This window comes from Polyergus mexicanus, unplaced genomic scaffold (assembly GCF_030449975.1).
Source record: "Polyergus mexicanus isolate NDT 795.1 unplaced genomic scaffold, iyPolMexi1.0 SCAF_8, whole genome shotgun sequence".
In the NCBI taxonomy this organism is placed as follows: Eukaryota; Metazoa; Arthropoda; class Insecta; order Hymenoptera; family Formicidae; genus Polyergus; species Polyergus mexicanus.
The window spans coordinates 794,361-808,379 of record NW_027223328.1 but is presented as its reverse complement, the minus strand read 5'-3'; the positions used below and the strand labels follow the sequence as shown (position 1 = coordinate 808,379).

Genomic DNA, 14,019 nt, shown 5'->3' with positions numbered 1-14,019 from the left:
CCTCTTTATAAAAATGCGCTTCATTATTACAATTTATTTCTAAATTAATAAAATAAAATAGATATTAAATATGATTATAAATATCTTTATAATAATCTTTTAAAATTTATTGTACAACACTATAATAGAGAAATATAAAAATATCATTCATATGCCATTTTTGATTATTCATAAATTACGGAATGCTTAGATTATACTATAATTTTCGTATTTGCGGAAACTCTACTTACATTTCTCATAGTTTACTTAGCTTTCATAAGAATTAACGCGACCACATATAAAAATATATACTTTGCATATATGGCAGATTCTTTTTAACAGCGTTTGTCAATAACTTGGCGAAAGGTACAGAGGTAGATAATGCGTCAAGTAATGCATTTATCTTAACATAGCTGTACTTGTCGTAAAACGGTGATCTTAAAATATATAGCAACAAACTTAACCTTCGTCGCACGAGTTCTTCTTCCTCTTCTTTATTGAATAATGCCTTTGAAGAACAGCGAGTAAAGATATTCAAACTGTATACAAACATAATATAATAACTTAATTAAAAAAGGAAAAAATCACAATTTATCAATTATGTATAATAGTTCAATATGTTATAATTACCTGACTACATCGATAATAAATGATAACATCCATGGTGGCCACTGGTTTTTGTTAGTAATGTACATACAACCAAGATGAAGCAATGGTTTTGTCACATAAAAACTCTAGAAGATATAATTTGTTACATGTCTTATTAATATTATTGTATAATTATAAAAATATAGGGGACACAGAATAAATTTCAAAAATATAGCAGGAATAATATATGAAATAAAAGAAGTAAGTCAATTATAAAAGAATAAAATAAAACTAAATGAAGTATTTCTATAAATTTTCACAATAGCATAATAACTTAATAATTTTGTTACATCTATATGATTCTTTTTGCCAAAAAGAACTCATATTAATACTAATATTTTTTAATTTGAACAAATTTGAACAAATTTTAATACAAATTAAAATACAAGATTTTAATTTCTCATTATATCAGAACATCTTATTATATTGAGACTTTATAATACTAAATTTTAACCAACCTCAGCAAATTTAAGAATTTTCTCAGATTCCTGATTCTTGGTTAAGTTTTTATTTTCATCCGTATTAGAAGGCAAAGCTTTCCATGTTCGCATTTCTATAGGAACTGAATGTTTTATACTTCTAATAACAGTGCCTGATCTTTTCAGCGTAAATCCTTCCTTTGATTGTATACTGTTAATCATTTTGTTAAACTTTTCTCTGTTAAGCGGTGGTGTTGCAGGACTCTTTGTCATACGCTCCTTATATACATGAATCGATAACAATCGCAATATGGTCCTGTAAAAAATAAATATTCATCTATATAGAATGAAACTTGAAACAACATATAAATATATTTGTGTTGTCAAGAACTAACGCCAAACACTTACTTGAACAATTGTATAGTTACAATTATTAACCACTTTCCCTTTGCACCCCACAACTTTTCAGCTGATACCTCAAGCAATGCCTCAGTATATTCCACCACAGTCAGCCAAATATTAATCTTTGATTCAAATTGAGGTACTTTCAGATCCTTACATTTGCTACTATACATAAGTAAATCATTGCACAGAATAATTAGGTTTGGCATAGAGTAAATTAATTCTACAGCCAAACTGGAATTGCGCAACTGTCCTATAAATAAAGAGAGATAAGAGATTTAATATTCAGTATATCTGGCAGAGAAAATGGTAATATAACATATTTTGAGAACTCTTTTCTAACCAAAACTGAAATAAGATAAACATCTAACAGTAGCTTCAATATCTGACAGCAAGTGCGGATTAGCTACAATCCATTTCTTGTAAGATGCCAACAGATTATTCAATGTGAAATTGACACAATTCGCCATTTTATTAATATTTTATATTAATTTCTTATAATATGACTTGCAATAAAAATTCTGCTCATTTCATTGCAAAAATCATTCAGTATGTCAGTATCAAGAACTTCTTCTTCTTCTTCTTCTTGTGAATGGGTACGTTCAGGAGACACAACCGTTGAGCAGCAATCGAACGTGATTGGTTTTTACTTCTAGAACAATCAACAAATCAACGTCGAGTGTCGACAAGACGATGCGTAACAGTGTGTTCCCTGAACGTGCCCAATGGCACCGAGCCTGAGACACAGGCCCACACGGCCAAATCGATGAATATAAATAGTATTAATGTTGTAGAGATCAAGTTGTTAGTATCAGAAATTTTATTTAGATGACAGTTGCTGATAGGATGCTACAGAAGGAATTTCTCTTTAGAAGAGGAAAATAGAATTAATAATAAAGTCCAAAGGACAGATGTGTTACGTGAACACATCCTGGTTCAGAGTTTATCTTTTTCTATCCCCATTGGAAGGAGAAGGATGGGCTCTGAACTGGTGCAGCCAGTTCAGCTGTAAAGAACAGACCTAATTGTCAGAGATGCATTCTTCAGATTAGACACATGATTGGTTAATTTTGTGCACATATGTACGCAAAGTGCAAGAGAGTTGCAACACTATATAAGAATCTATAGTCTATGGTTGCATAGATTATTCTTGGGTTGGCCATCGGTTGGTCATACTGATGATAATCGGCGATGTTTGCTGATGTCTGATGTTTGCAATCACCCGGTGACGGTGACAGGGGACAGCAGTGTGCGCGATGCCACGCGATTCACGTGCGTACGTGTGTACGTGTGTAACGCGCGGATACATATATCGGGAAACGTCATATAAATAAGCGGCGACTTTGCGAACGGTAGCATTCGCATTCGCGAGTCCTGCTCGAATTCGGTTGATTTGTCAACGATTTAAGCGGCCATCGCTTCTATTGTTTTCACGGTGTCCTTCAACCGAAGAGATGTCATCGCCTACACAAGTGGTAAGGGGACGGAAGTCGTTGACAGGATTTGTTTATACGCTGACAGCGATGTATCGCTCACTCTCCTTTCACATTTTCTTACTAATCTTATTTTCTTTTCTTAGAATGTCACGTCAATGTGTTCCGTCATTGTTTTACCATTCAGAAAAAAACTGCTACTTTATTCTTTATTCTTCTTTGTTCTGAGTCGCATACATTGATCTTTTGTTAGCTCAATTGTATTGAACACATTGAATTTAATAATTAATCGAATTGATTAAATATTTTTTATATACAGCAGTATGAAAAAAAATATAATTAAATATAATTAAATATAATATAATTAAATATACGCTTTAAACATATTGTGCAATAAGTAAAATAGTGTATATACCTTGTATATAAAAAAAAGAATGAGAAATTTTTTTAATGCAAACCAGAAATGTATATATAAAAGAAATATATTTTGGTATATTACATATACATATAATATATTAGAATCTTTCTATATATATATATGCACACACACAACACATATGAAAATCATTATCTTTTTTTTATTTTCTTCTCAAGAAATGAGAGAAAATTATTTATTAAATTTAGAAAATTTATATTCTTTTTAGAAAATAAGAAAAAAGAAATAACTATATTTGTTTGTGCACACACACACACACTTTACACACACTTTACACATATCTCTTTACACAAAGAAGTTTTTAACATGCACTTATTGCCAAAATTTATATATACATTTTTCGTTTGCAATATTTCGATAAAAATATATATTTGTATTACTTCATTTGCATATTAAAAAATATTGTATATATGTTAAAAAAGATTATACATATTTATTATAAGATATTCATTAATTTCTTTATAATTGTAAACAATTTTTTGTTTTGTAAGCCAGTTAAATGTCATTAAATTATATTTTAGTATCTTAAACAACTAAACTAAAATTAGGTAACTATAGATTATGTAGACAAGATTGGAGGGAAGTATGTAATATTGATCAGACATGAATGGTAAAAAACAAAAATTTCTACATTGTATGTTTCCTGTTTGACATTCCTTAAAGATCAATCCAATGCAGTTGTTATTGTAATAACGTGCTATTAGAGAAACCACCAGATTGACATAAAGTGACTACTCTATATCAAAGACTATTGTGCATCCTGACGGTACCAGTATTAGATAATGTACTATCGTGTAACTGGCTGGATTAAGTCAATGATTAGGCTTCAATGACTATGGATAGATCTCTTTACACATGCACTGTTATTAGCTGAATTTCAAAGATGAAAAGTTGTTTATGATAAAATATTTTGCTGAATATCTGAATATATATTTTGACAGTACATATTTACGAATAAAATATATATTTCGATCTTTCTCTAAAAATATTACACACACAGACATACATATGAGAAAATATGTTGATGATATGATATTAAATAAAAGAATGTTAAGCTTATATAATAATTATGTTAAAAAAGCTGTTAGAAATAAATAGTTACACAGACATAAATAACATTAAATAATATATATAAGATAAATAAATTAAATAGAGAAAAACAGAAGATAGAATTATTCTTTTTTTCTCTCTAGTTTCCTATTTTTCACGCATGGGCTATTTAATCCACTTTAGAACCAAATTTCTTTGCTGGATTTAATTGTTTTATATGAAGTGTTTAATTATCAAATTGCGAATACGTTAAATGATAAGTCAAAAACAATAAAAAATGTTTACAACATAATGTTCTCAAAACATATTTTTACTTCATATCATTTAGTATCATTAAATTATCTTTATACCTTTTTTATCATCACATTTTCATTTATCAATATGCATTTTTCGATACATAATAATATGAAGCACACTTTTGCGTTTCAGATAAAAAGTATCGGGCCGAAATTGGTACCGTTCTTTAAAAGCGTGTCGGTATATTTTGTATTACTTGCTGAACAGCCATCTCTGCTGACGGCATGTTTTAAATGTTTACCAATAATAAGTCTTATTGTTTTCATCCTATTGCACGGGATTAATTTGTCCAAAGAGTAAGTAAAAAGATATTCTTACACCTCTATAAACATTAATCATATAAATGAAATAAATTTCACTTTGAGACGATAGTTTTGCTTTAACATTGCTGACACAAGACTCGTCTCTTTTTACAGATACGCTTTCTCCAGGCGTATATTAACGGGGTTGGTGTTTAGTTGCATAGGCGATGCATTGTTAGTGTGGCCTAATTGTTTCACCGCAGGCATGTGTATGTTTGCTATCGCGCAAATTATGTATATAATTGCATTCGGATTCAAACCCCTGAATTTAACGCTTGGAGCGGTACTGTATATATTTTGTTCAATTGGTAAGATTAATGAATATGAAGGAGTTTCCAATTACTTTCAGTTAATCAGATATCAATTGATTGATACGATCGCTTTCCAGTCATATACGCTTTAATGCCTGGACTAAACGGAATTTTAGCGATAGGAGTGCCAATTTATACAATATTACTCACTACTATGGCATGGAGGGCGATATCAAGAGTACAATTCTTTGGGGTAAATCTATACAATAATATAAATATAAAAATTACAGAAACAGTTCATATCTCGAGAGAGAGAGAGAGAGAAATAGAGAGCTTTGTCTCCTTTAAATATTGTATATCGGTATTGATTACTTCTCTAATAGCTTGCGCTCTTTTCACTCACGAATATTTGTTGTAATATCGGGATTAATTTTGATATATCGTCTTACGCGAGGGATTAATCACATTCTATTATTAGGAGTTATGGACATGGACTAAATTGTGCAGTTGCATTGGAAGCATTTGTTTTGTCATATCTGATACTTTGCTCGGATTTCATTATTTCCACAGTCCATTACCTTACTCTCAGGTATGTGACAATAATATATGCGCAATGATATTAACAATATCAATGAATGCTTCTGAAGAGAATACATAGACATAATATAAACATAAATATATTTTATGAATAGACGAATATATTTTATTAGCAAATATAATTGCTCGATAATATGTCCGATTTTTTTACTTTGTAGATATCTATCATGCTTACATATTACGCAGCGCAATTAGGCATAGCGTTGAGCGCAGTAGATTCGAAAAACAATAGTAATAACAGAGTACCTGTCAGTAAAGGCTGAAATATTCTTAGTTATTATTTATTGATAAGAGAGAAAGAAGAAAAAACCCATCTGCAGATACAAGAGAAATCTTTTTACACATCTGCTTTAAATTATGTGCATAATTCCACTAGTAAATTGTTGTGATAATCGTCTTTGACATATTGAATACTTCAGAGCCATATTATTAAAGGAGGCTCAGAGGAGTTTTAGTGATAATTGTACCTTTAACTATAAAAATAGATTTGTATTTCTTTCTTTTTTTATTATTGATGCAATGTAAAGAAGTGTCCTATAGAGATTTCATATTAGCCACATTTGTGGTATCCTATTTTTTATATGTAAAATAAAATTTAAAAAACCATTAATATTAAGACCAAATAGAATAATAAAAGAATATTAATATTATCTTAGAGAAAAAAATATAATATTTTATGTTTTTACTAAAATAGAAAAGATATTTTATAATATTGCCTCTAAAGACTGAGGAGATTTTCAGACATAGAAAATAGATTATTTCTATTAAGAGTTTCTTATTTATGCATTTAAAATTATGGCAAATTATAATTATTTTTCTCGTATATATATTTACGATATATCATGAGAATAGCGAATATATTAGATTACAAAAAAAAAAAAAAAAAAAGCATACATTATATAATGTCTGTAATCTCTGTATTCGTGTCATCAATGTTATCATTCTTCAACGTACATTATCATTTTATGAAGAGAAAGTGTTGCAGAGATAGCTATACATAAATTATATTATAAAGATATTCTTTAATTCTATATTATGCATTACTGTATATACTATCATGTTATACGATGTAGTTTGTCTATAATCTTTACTATAACGTAAATCATTAACACTGCCACTTTCTTTGGCAAAATAGAGATTGAGCAATTGATTTATAGATTCAACTAACGTTTAATAGTTAATTTTTTTCTACATAATGAAAACAAAATTTATAAACATGACAAGAGAGAATTCTCCTCAGAAATCAAATTTTCATATTAAACATTTTCTTACTCTTTCTGCAAAATTTATATTATGGATGAGTTGGAGATGGTAGTAAAGTTGCTCGCTTATCATACTTTTTATAATGGCGAGTATTTTATAAATTACACTTTGGCTGTGCCACAAAAGAGATTTGAAGATATTTTTACCTTCTTTCCTTTTATTTTATTGAATACAAACATAGTAAGTAACTTCTTTCACATAAAATATATGGCAAATGTAAATATCAGTAGTTATAATCTCTGTATAAGTATAGAAAAAAAATGTTATATCAACAATTTTGTTGGAACTATCCAAGTAGAGTACAAATATATAAATTAATCTCCATTGATGTTACTGTTGTAAATCTGATACATGATGTATATTGTGTATATGTTAAATATACTATATATTGTTTACACAAAATATGATGTAAGATTTTTAACGAGGGCACATAGCATGTCTACCTCCATCCACAGGTAATGTTACGCCTGTAATGAAATTGGCGTCGTCGCTCGCTAAAAACGCAATAGTCTTTGCGACTTCTGTAACATCACCTGTTCTTCCTAAAATATGCGTCTCTTTGCTATGCTCAAAAAAGGCTTGTAACTGTTTTTCATTCATTCCACTACGACGGTGGAGATTTGTTTCTACAACACCAGGATTTACAGCATTCACACGCACCTAGGATATTTTAAAAATAATAATACAAAACATTAAAAATAATATTAAATTATCACTGTATATGTGTGCCAAGTTTTTTTTGCTTCTGCACCTAACCTGTTTTGGGCCCAATTCCAAAGCAATACAATGTGTAAATTGATCCAGAGCTGCTTTACTCATGCAATATGCCAAACAATTTGGGAAAGATCGTAATCCGCCTACACTAGAAATGTTAACAATATTGCCTCTTGTTTTGATTAAATGTGGCACTGCTAGTGCTGTCAATTGGTATACTGAACGAACGTTTGTATTAAAAACCCTGAAAATAGATGTTAATATGTTATACCAAGACTTAAGCATATTTTTAAAGTTGAATACATTTTTATTATTAATAAAATATATAAATATAGATTATTATATACCTGTCGTATTGTTCCAGACTTGTAGATTCTATACTACCATTTTCCAAAACTCCAGCATTATTAATTAAAACATCTAGTTTGCCATAATGATTAATTGTTGATTCGATAATATTTTTCACATCAGTTTCGTCAGTTAATTCTCCAGTTACAATAAATGGCTTAGATTGTCCGCATTGTTCGGCTACTTTATTTAAATTATCCTTATTACGTCCACTTATCGACAGCGATGCACCAAGCTGAGCCAAGTGAACAGCTGTCGCAGCTCCAATTCCTGAGCTGGCTCCCGTTATCAAAACAACTTTCCCCGCAAATGACATCTAGAATAAATAATGTTTATTAAGAACTTCACAAAATTATAGTCCGATCATTATTAAAATTATTATTTCAACGATATTATATATAAGATGAAAAAATGATATTGTAAAGGCAATCAAACTCTGACAGTTATTGAACTTATTTTTTGTACAGAATATATTTTATACAAATTATTATTTATTTACATTTGATGTAAATTTGATTTTTAAAGAAAGAGAAAAAAGACAGAGTATAAAAGCCACAGTCAAGACAATCATACCATTTCTCGTTTCGAGATATGCGAAAATACTTACTTATGTATAATACAATATGTACGATAATATATATAGACACTAGAACGTGAACTTAAACGATAGAAAACGCAATATCGTATTCGTTATTTATAATCCGTGATAACTGATTAGACTTCTTGAATATTCCTGAAGCATGAGTCACGATATGATATAGATTTTAGTACACGATAATAACAGATAATAAATGGCTTCGATTCTAATGGACTTATCAATAAGAATGACATATATAGACGGCGGCTGAATGTGAAGTTAAGAGCGATTACAGTGCCGAACACTACCGAATATATCCGAAGCGTATCGTAAAACTAGAGCCGAAGTGCATGCAATTTCCTCCCCTTCTCCCCCACCCCCTTTTCACTTAAATTCAATTGTTTCTTGTAAAAAAAAAAGGAAGTGATTGTGATCGTTAATAAACTCTACGTCTATGAATTATTTACAAAGAGGCAAAGTATTAGATAGCAGAATTCCAATACTATGAGATAACAAATAACTAACAGGTGATAATTTTATTAAATTTTTTTGAACGTATAGTTGCAAAAGATATGATAAAACGCCGATAATAAAAAGTTATATTGTATCTAATTTGCTAAGGGTGAAAAATGTTGAAACCACACTATCTCGTATCTCGAATTTTATGTTATTCTTTCACGTGGAAGATAAATTAATAAGATAGTATATATTATACCGGGTGTATGTATACATTATGATGTATCTCTAAGGACATTAGCAATTATAAATATATATTTAATTAATGCTTCATGTTGGTTTCTTGATGTCGAAAATTAAAGGGGTGGGGGGAGGGGGCGTTCAATTTTAGAGAAATTATTTTTTTCTCAATTATACAATTTAAAATCCACTAACTCTCTCTTTTCTTAAAATTAATTTGATAACATTTAAAACTGTCCTTTTGATATCCAAATTATTTAATTTTTATATTTTCCAAATAATCGCGAAATATTAAAATCAATTAGGTTATAGGATTCATATATAAAGATCTGTCAAATATGAAATATTCTTCTGTAAGGAATATGATACAAGCGAATAATATTTTTATTATGTAGGTTTTATTTGTTCTAATTCATTTGTTATAATTGTTAAATACTCTTCAATTTTTGTTAATTGTTCGATGATATTTGTGTTATTCCATTCTTGTTCCTTGATCTTTTTCACAACCCCCTGGAGTGATAATTTTGCACTCCCTAACATTTTTCTTTTTTTGACAGCTGCAATGTCTTTAGTACAACATAAATATGCTTGTGCCAAATTACGACATAACTCCAACACATTTAGACTTGTTTCTTCCCTGTGAGACCATTTTGGATTTGAAGTGGCGATACGATGCGCTTGTTGTAAATATTGCGCTGCTCTTTCCTTATCAATGTCTGTCTTTCTCAATATGACAAGTTCAGCATACATTCTCCAAATATCTGGACTATTAATTGTATTAAAACTAGTAATTCTTCCAAATAATTCCAAACTATTTTGAAGCAAACGAGACGCCGAATTTCCATCTGCATCAATAATATTGTTTATTATAGCATTAGTCAATATTTGAAGAACTTGAATATCCAAATGGTTATTCTTCAAATCCAAGATACGATGATAACATCGAATAACCTGAAACAAAACAAAATTATTTCTTTAAAAATATTGTCTAACATAAATAACGTAACTAATTTTATAATTATTATTGCACATATCTTTCAAATTAATTTAGATGGCTTAATAGAGAATATAGAAGTTCAAATTATTAAATATTTATATGAATTGTACCTACTTCTGAAAACTGTCCCAAATCAATGCTAACAACCATCAAATTATCCCATATTTCCCAACGATCATAATTGCATTTTATAGCATCCTGTAAAGACTTCCAAGCTCTTGGTTTATCTCCCAATTTAATGTATGCTTTTGCTAAATTGTTCCATGCCTCAAAAGTCTGAAATTTTTATGTCAAATATATATAAGAATTTTATTTTTAATTTATATATCATCTATAAAAATAGCAATATCAAAATTATATACATACAGATTGTTCTAAAGCACAATAACGTCTATATGCTGTAGCAGCTAACTTCCAATCCTCTATCTGCAATGCTGCATAGCCCAATCTAAACCACACGTGCTCTTGAATGTTATTCAATTGGACTGATAAATTTAAATGTGGTATAGCTTCAGCATACTAAAAAAAATATACTATAATGTAATATATATTATGTTAAATGTCTAACAAATAAAAGATTTAAATTAAAAATTAATAAAGAGAGAGAGTCCAGATACTAACATCTTTCTTTGTAAAATAATAGAATCCCCAGTGTCTCTGAACTCTACTACTTTTTTCTTCAGACAATCTCCATGCTGTTTCATAATGATTCACATCTCCAGTTACATCTCCAAGTAGACACCACAACATTACTGTTGGCTTTTTAGATATTTCTTGCTGAATAATCTCAGCTGCCTGTAAATGTCCATATATGTTACTTATTATTATATTTTGTATGGCGCGCGCATATTATACTTGATATACGTAAGAGATATGTACCTTATGTTTCAAATTTAATACATTATAACAAATAATCACGTTCTCCCATAATCCAAGTTTTATAAAAACTTCTAGAGCACTCTTCATCAAGCCAAGACTGAACATTAAGTTAGCCCAATTCTCTTCCAATGTCCAAATAGGTTTCATACCGCTTGCGAAGAATAGATCCATTCTTTTAGCTACAGATGCTTTTGTATCATTGTAATCTTTTAGTAGAGACTCTGCTTGCATCATAGACCGCTCGACAGTTCTTTTATCATCAGATTCCAATGAGCAACGACAGCACAAAGAAGTCATTTTTAATGACCAATTCTTTGTATTCTCTATAACTTTCTATGAAAAAAGTTTTTTTCTTAATAATAATATTATTTATTAACAAATAAAATGTATAATGTAATATTAGTATTGCAACTTACTCTCAGATAGGGCATGATTTCCTCATCAGTGAGTTTGTGCTTAGGTTGACACATCTGCAACTGAACACTATTTACTGTTAAAATATATTCATGCTGTAATATATTTAAATATGAACAATATAAGCAATACTTACTATTTTGCTAAAATTATTGCTTCCTCCAATGCACCCAATTGGATCTCCTCTTTGCGCTCTGAAAATTCAATGCGTTCCAATCTCAATTCGTCGTTTAAGTTCAAAGATTTTGGTGTATCTTTGCAATCTACTGATGGAAAAATATTTTTGTTCATTTCTACTTTCAAATACAACTGTGCTTTATCTTCTTGTTGATATTTTGTACGTTTTCCCATTGCTCCTTCTAGATTTAATATTAAACCTGCTATGCTCTGAGCATTTTCAATATATTCTTCAGAATTTTGCGTTCTTCTATAGCATAAATAAAATCTAGCAGTTTCTAGATTAAATAATAGCTTACAAAGAGGATCTTTTAATATATTAAGATTATTAATTTGCGATATTATATGTTCGGTTTCTTCAAGTATTATTGCTGAAGTTTCATCTATTACATGTTGATGTAATAAATTAGCTCTAAATAGCCACCAAATGCAACTTTCATACTTGAGCTGTAAATCGATATTAGAGAATATTTTTTTAGACAGATAAAGAAGTTCAGGCTTTTGTACATTTATATTACATTCATCATTTAATGATAAGCCTTTAAATGCTTCATCTCTCCTGGTTTTTAACCATTCAATATCCTTATCAACATGTGGACCTGTCCAGTTACATTGGACAAAATATAACAATGAAGCTATTCCTACGTATAGCCATGACAAATACGTATCAGCATCAGATATGCTGTTATGTACAATTTCTTCTATGTTATCACCATTATTTATTACTTTGATATATGCAGGAAGTTCACTATCTATTATATCTTTGTATCGGCCGTTTAATATGCTGCATACATTGTATGGCAAGTTAAAAACTGAAATTGAGAGAGAACAATTATTAATATAAATTATAGTTTCTTAACATATATTAGCAGAATCAATAATTATATTATAACATAATAATTTATATGTATTTATACATGCATAATGTACCTTCATCTATGGAAAAATTAATTAAAAGTTTAATTTCTATATTTTTATCTATTTGGCCTGCCTCTACAGCCATAATAGTGTCATAACACAATCAAAATATGTGGCAAGAAATTGTATATTTACTCTATGTTTCGCTATAATTTTAATTTCTTGTAAGGTTGAACATTACATGACCACGCGGCTTTTAAGGTTAGATTTGAGATGTATCTTGAGGTTTAGTTAGGCCATAAGTTATAATGATTTAAAATGTTTGAGAACCACTGGTAGAGAGAGAAAGAAAAAAGAAAATAAATATCGAAAAAATGCAATGCGGAGAAAACAATAAATTAAAAATTGGCTATACAATTGTTGTAAATTTGTTTACTATATTTTTATCTGTTTATTTTAATTCTTTTATAAGAGGTTCAACTAAACTTTTAATTTTTAGTTTAGTTTTTTTTAATGAATTTGTTATATATATATATATATATATATAATAAATAAAACAGGAAAATAAATATATGTAATACATAAAACAGGAATTGTATATATATTATACATAATATATACATTATACATAATATTATATTATATATATATTTAAAAATTGCATGATGTGTACACCAGTTACATTATTGTTTTATGTATTCGATATTTAATTACACTAACAGAATATATTTTTTGCAACAAGAAAACTGCTATATTCTTATTTTGTCTTGCAATTAATATATATAATACATATTTATTCTGTATTTATTTGTTAATAACTGAATTTTTTACTCCCGACTGCTGCCAACCACAGGTTGGCAAAAGACGGAGGAAGTATACGTTTCACACGAGCTCAGATCGGTTGTAATCTTAGTTCTCGATACCTACAGCATACTAAGTTTGATATCATCTTCTGCTCATAAGTTTCTTATTGCACATAATTTTTTTTAATAGAAATAATTGCACATGTTTAACTATATGAAGCATTAATATATTGTATTTTTTTTCACATGTGTGCATTGATTTAACTATCTCTTTAAAACTAATTAAGTACTTAATACATATACATATTGTATATTATAATATCATACATATGCTAATCGAGTGGGTCTTTAATTAATCATTATAAGCACATACTGGGACACTTTACACACATTGGAAAAATTATATATTACACATTAGACAATAACTGTATAAAAACTTTCAGTCATTCGCTTAGTACTCTGCGTTGATACCACTGCTT

General features: G+C 29.0%; 4 protein-coding genes and 1 long non-coding RNA gene across 5 annotated transcripts in view; 2 read left to right on the top strand and 3 right to left on the bottom strand.

Annotated features, from left to right (window-relative positions):
• Positions 1-27: 27 nt before the first annotated feature.
• On the bottom strand, positions 28-2,008 carry Pex16 (peroxin 16). The gene is made up of 5 exons (XM_070300685.1): positions 1,792-2,008; positions 1,455-1,701; positions 1,086-1,362; positions 610-713; positions 28-518 (listed from the first exon to the last, which is right to left on the bottom strand). Exons 1-5 carry the CDS (start codon positions 1,916-1,918, stop codon positions 263-265), a joined length of 1,011 nt encoding a protein of 336 aa, XP_070156786.1. The 5' UTR covers positions 1,919-2,008; the 3' UTR covers positions 28-262.
• Positions 2,009-2,647: 639 nt separating this feature from the next.
• LOC138935236 (lysoplasmalogenase TMEM86A) lies at positions 2,648-6,691 on the top strand. Its single transcript, XM_070299690.1, has 6 exons — positions 2,648-2,923; positions 4,797-4,960; positions 5,081-5,274; positions 5,355-5,470; positions 5,696-5,806; positions 5,973-6,691. Exons 1-6 carry the CDS (start codon positions 2,903-2,905, stop codon positions 6,075-6,077), a joined length of 711 nt encoding a protein of 236 aa, XP_070155791.1. The 5' UTR covers positions 2,648-2,902; the 3' UTR covers positions 6,078-6,691.
• Positions 6,692-7,234: 543 nt separating this feature from the next.
• On the bottom strand, positions 7,235-9,025 carry LOC138935235 (3-oxoacyl-[acyl-carrier-protein] reductase FabG-like). Its single transcript, XM_070299689.1, has 4 exons — positions 8,747-9,025; positions 8,139-8,455; positions 7,834-8,035; positions 7,235-7,737 (listed from the first exon to the last, which is right to left on the bottom strand). Exons 2-4 carry the CDS (start codon positions 8,453-8,455, stop codon positions 7,495-7,497), a joined length of 762 nt encoding a protein of 253 aa, XP_070155790.1. The 5' UTR covers positions 8,747-9,025; the 3' UTR covers positions 7,235-7,494.
• An 84-nt stretch (positions 9,026-9,109) lies between these two features.
• LOC138935238 (uncharacterized) overlaps positions 9,110-14,019 on the top strand; it is a 9,533-nt gene continuing 4,623 nt past the window's right edge. Inside the window, exon 1 of the long non-coding RNA XR_011447229.1 lies at positions 9,110-9,243. This is a non-coding gene — a long non-coding RNA (uncharacterized lncRNA). The remainder of the gene's footprint in view (positions 9,244-14,019) is intronic.
• On the bottom strand, positions 9,800-12,996 carry LOC138935486 (tetratricopeptide repeat protein 27-like). The gene is made up of 8 exons (XM_070300106.1): positions 12,810-12,996; positions 11,839-12,691; positions 11,705-11,771; positions 11,289-11,621; positions 11,031-11,204; positions 10,776-10,928; positions 10,524-10,685; positions 9,800-10,363 (listed from the first exon to the last, which is right to left on the bottom strand). The coding sequence occupies exons 1-8, from the start codon at positions 12,880-12,882 to the stop codon at positions 9,800-9,802; spliced, it is 2,379 nt and encodes a 792-aa protein (XP_070156207.1). The 5' UTR covers positions 12,883-12,996.

What these genes read in the sequence shown, in the direction of transcription:
- LOC138935486 (XM_070300106.1), bottom strand. Translation starts at nt 12,882, where the DNA reads ATGGCTGTAGAGGCAGGCCAAATAGATAAAAATATAGAAATTAAACTT. An exon ending in AAATCATGCCCTATCTGAGA is followed by an intron (nt 11,622 to 11,704) that starts GTAAGTTGCAAT and finishes CTTTTTTCATAG; the next exon opens with AAAGTTATAGAGAATACAAA. An exon ending in ATTATTTTACAAAGAAAGAT is followed by an intron (nt 10,929 to 11,030) that starts GTTAGTATCTGG and finishes TATTTTTTTTAG; the next exon opens with TATGCTGAAGCTATACCACA.
- Pex16 (XM_070300685.1), bottom strand. Translation starts at nt 1,918, where the DNA reads ATGGCGAATTGTGTCAATTTCACATTGAATAATCTGTTGGCATCTTAC. An exon ending in TTTATCTTATTTCAGTTTTG is followed by an intron (nt 1,702 to 1,791) that starts GTTAGAAAAGAG and finishes CTTTATTTATAG; the next exon opens with GACAGTTGCGCAATTCCAGT. An exon ending in TTTATTATCGATGTAGTCAG is followed by an intron (nt 519 to 609) that starts GTAATTATAACA and finishes GTTTGTATACAG; the next exon opens with TTTGAATATCTTTACTCGCT.
- LOC138935236 (XM_070299690.1), top strand. Translation starts at nt 2,903, where the DNA reads ATGTCATCGCCTACACAAGTG. An exon ending in GTATATATTTTGTTCAATTG is followed by an intron (nt 5,275 to 5,354) that starts GTAAGATTAATG and finishes ATCGCTTTCCAG; the next exon opens with TCATATACGCTTTAATGCCT. An exon ending in CAAGAGTACAATTCTTTGGG is followed by an intron (nt 5,471 to 5,695) that starts GTAAATCTATAC and finishes TTCTATTATTAG; the next exon opens with GAGTTATGGACATGGACTAA.
- LOC138935235 (XM_070299689.1), bottom strand. Translation starts at nt 8,455, where the DNA reads ATGTCATTTGCGGGGAAAGTTGTTTTGATAACGGGAGCCAGCTCAGGA. An exon ending in AGTCTGGAACAATACGACAG is followed by an intron (nt 8,036 to 8,138) that starts GTATATAATAAT and finishes ATCTATTTTCAG; the next exon opens with GGTTTTTAATACAAACGTTC. An exon ending in TGGAATTGGGCCCAAAACAG is followed by an intron (nt 7,738 to 7,833) that starts GTTAGGTGCAGA and finishes AAAATATCCTAG; the next exon opens with GTGCGTGTGAATGCTGTAAA.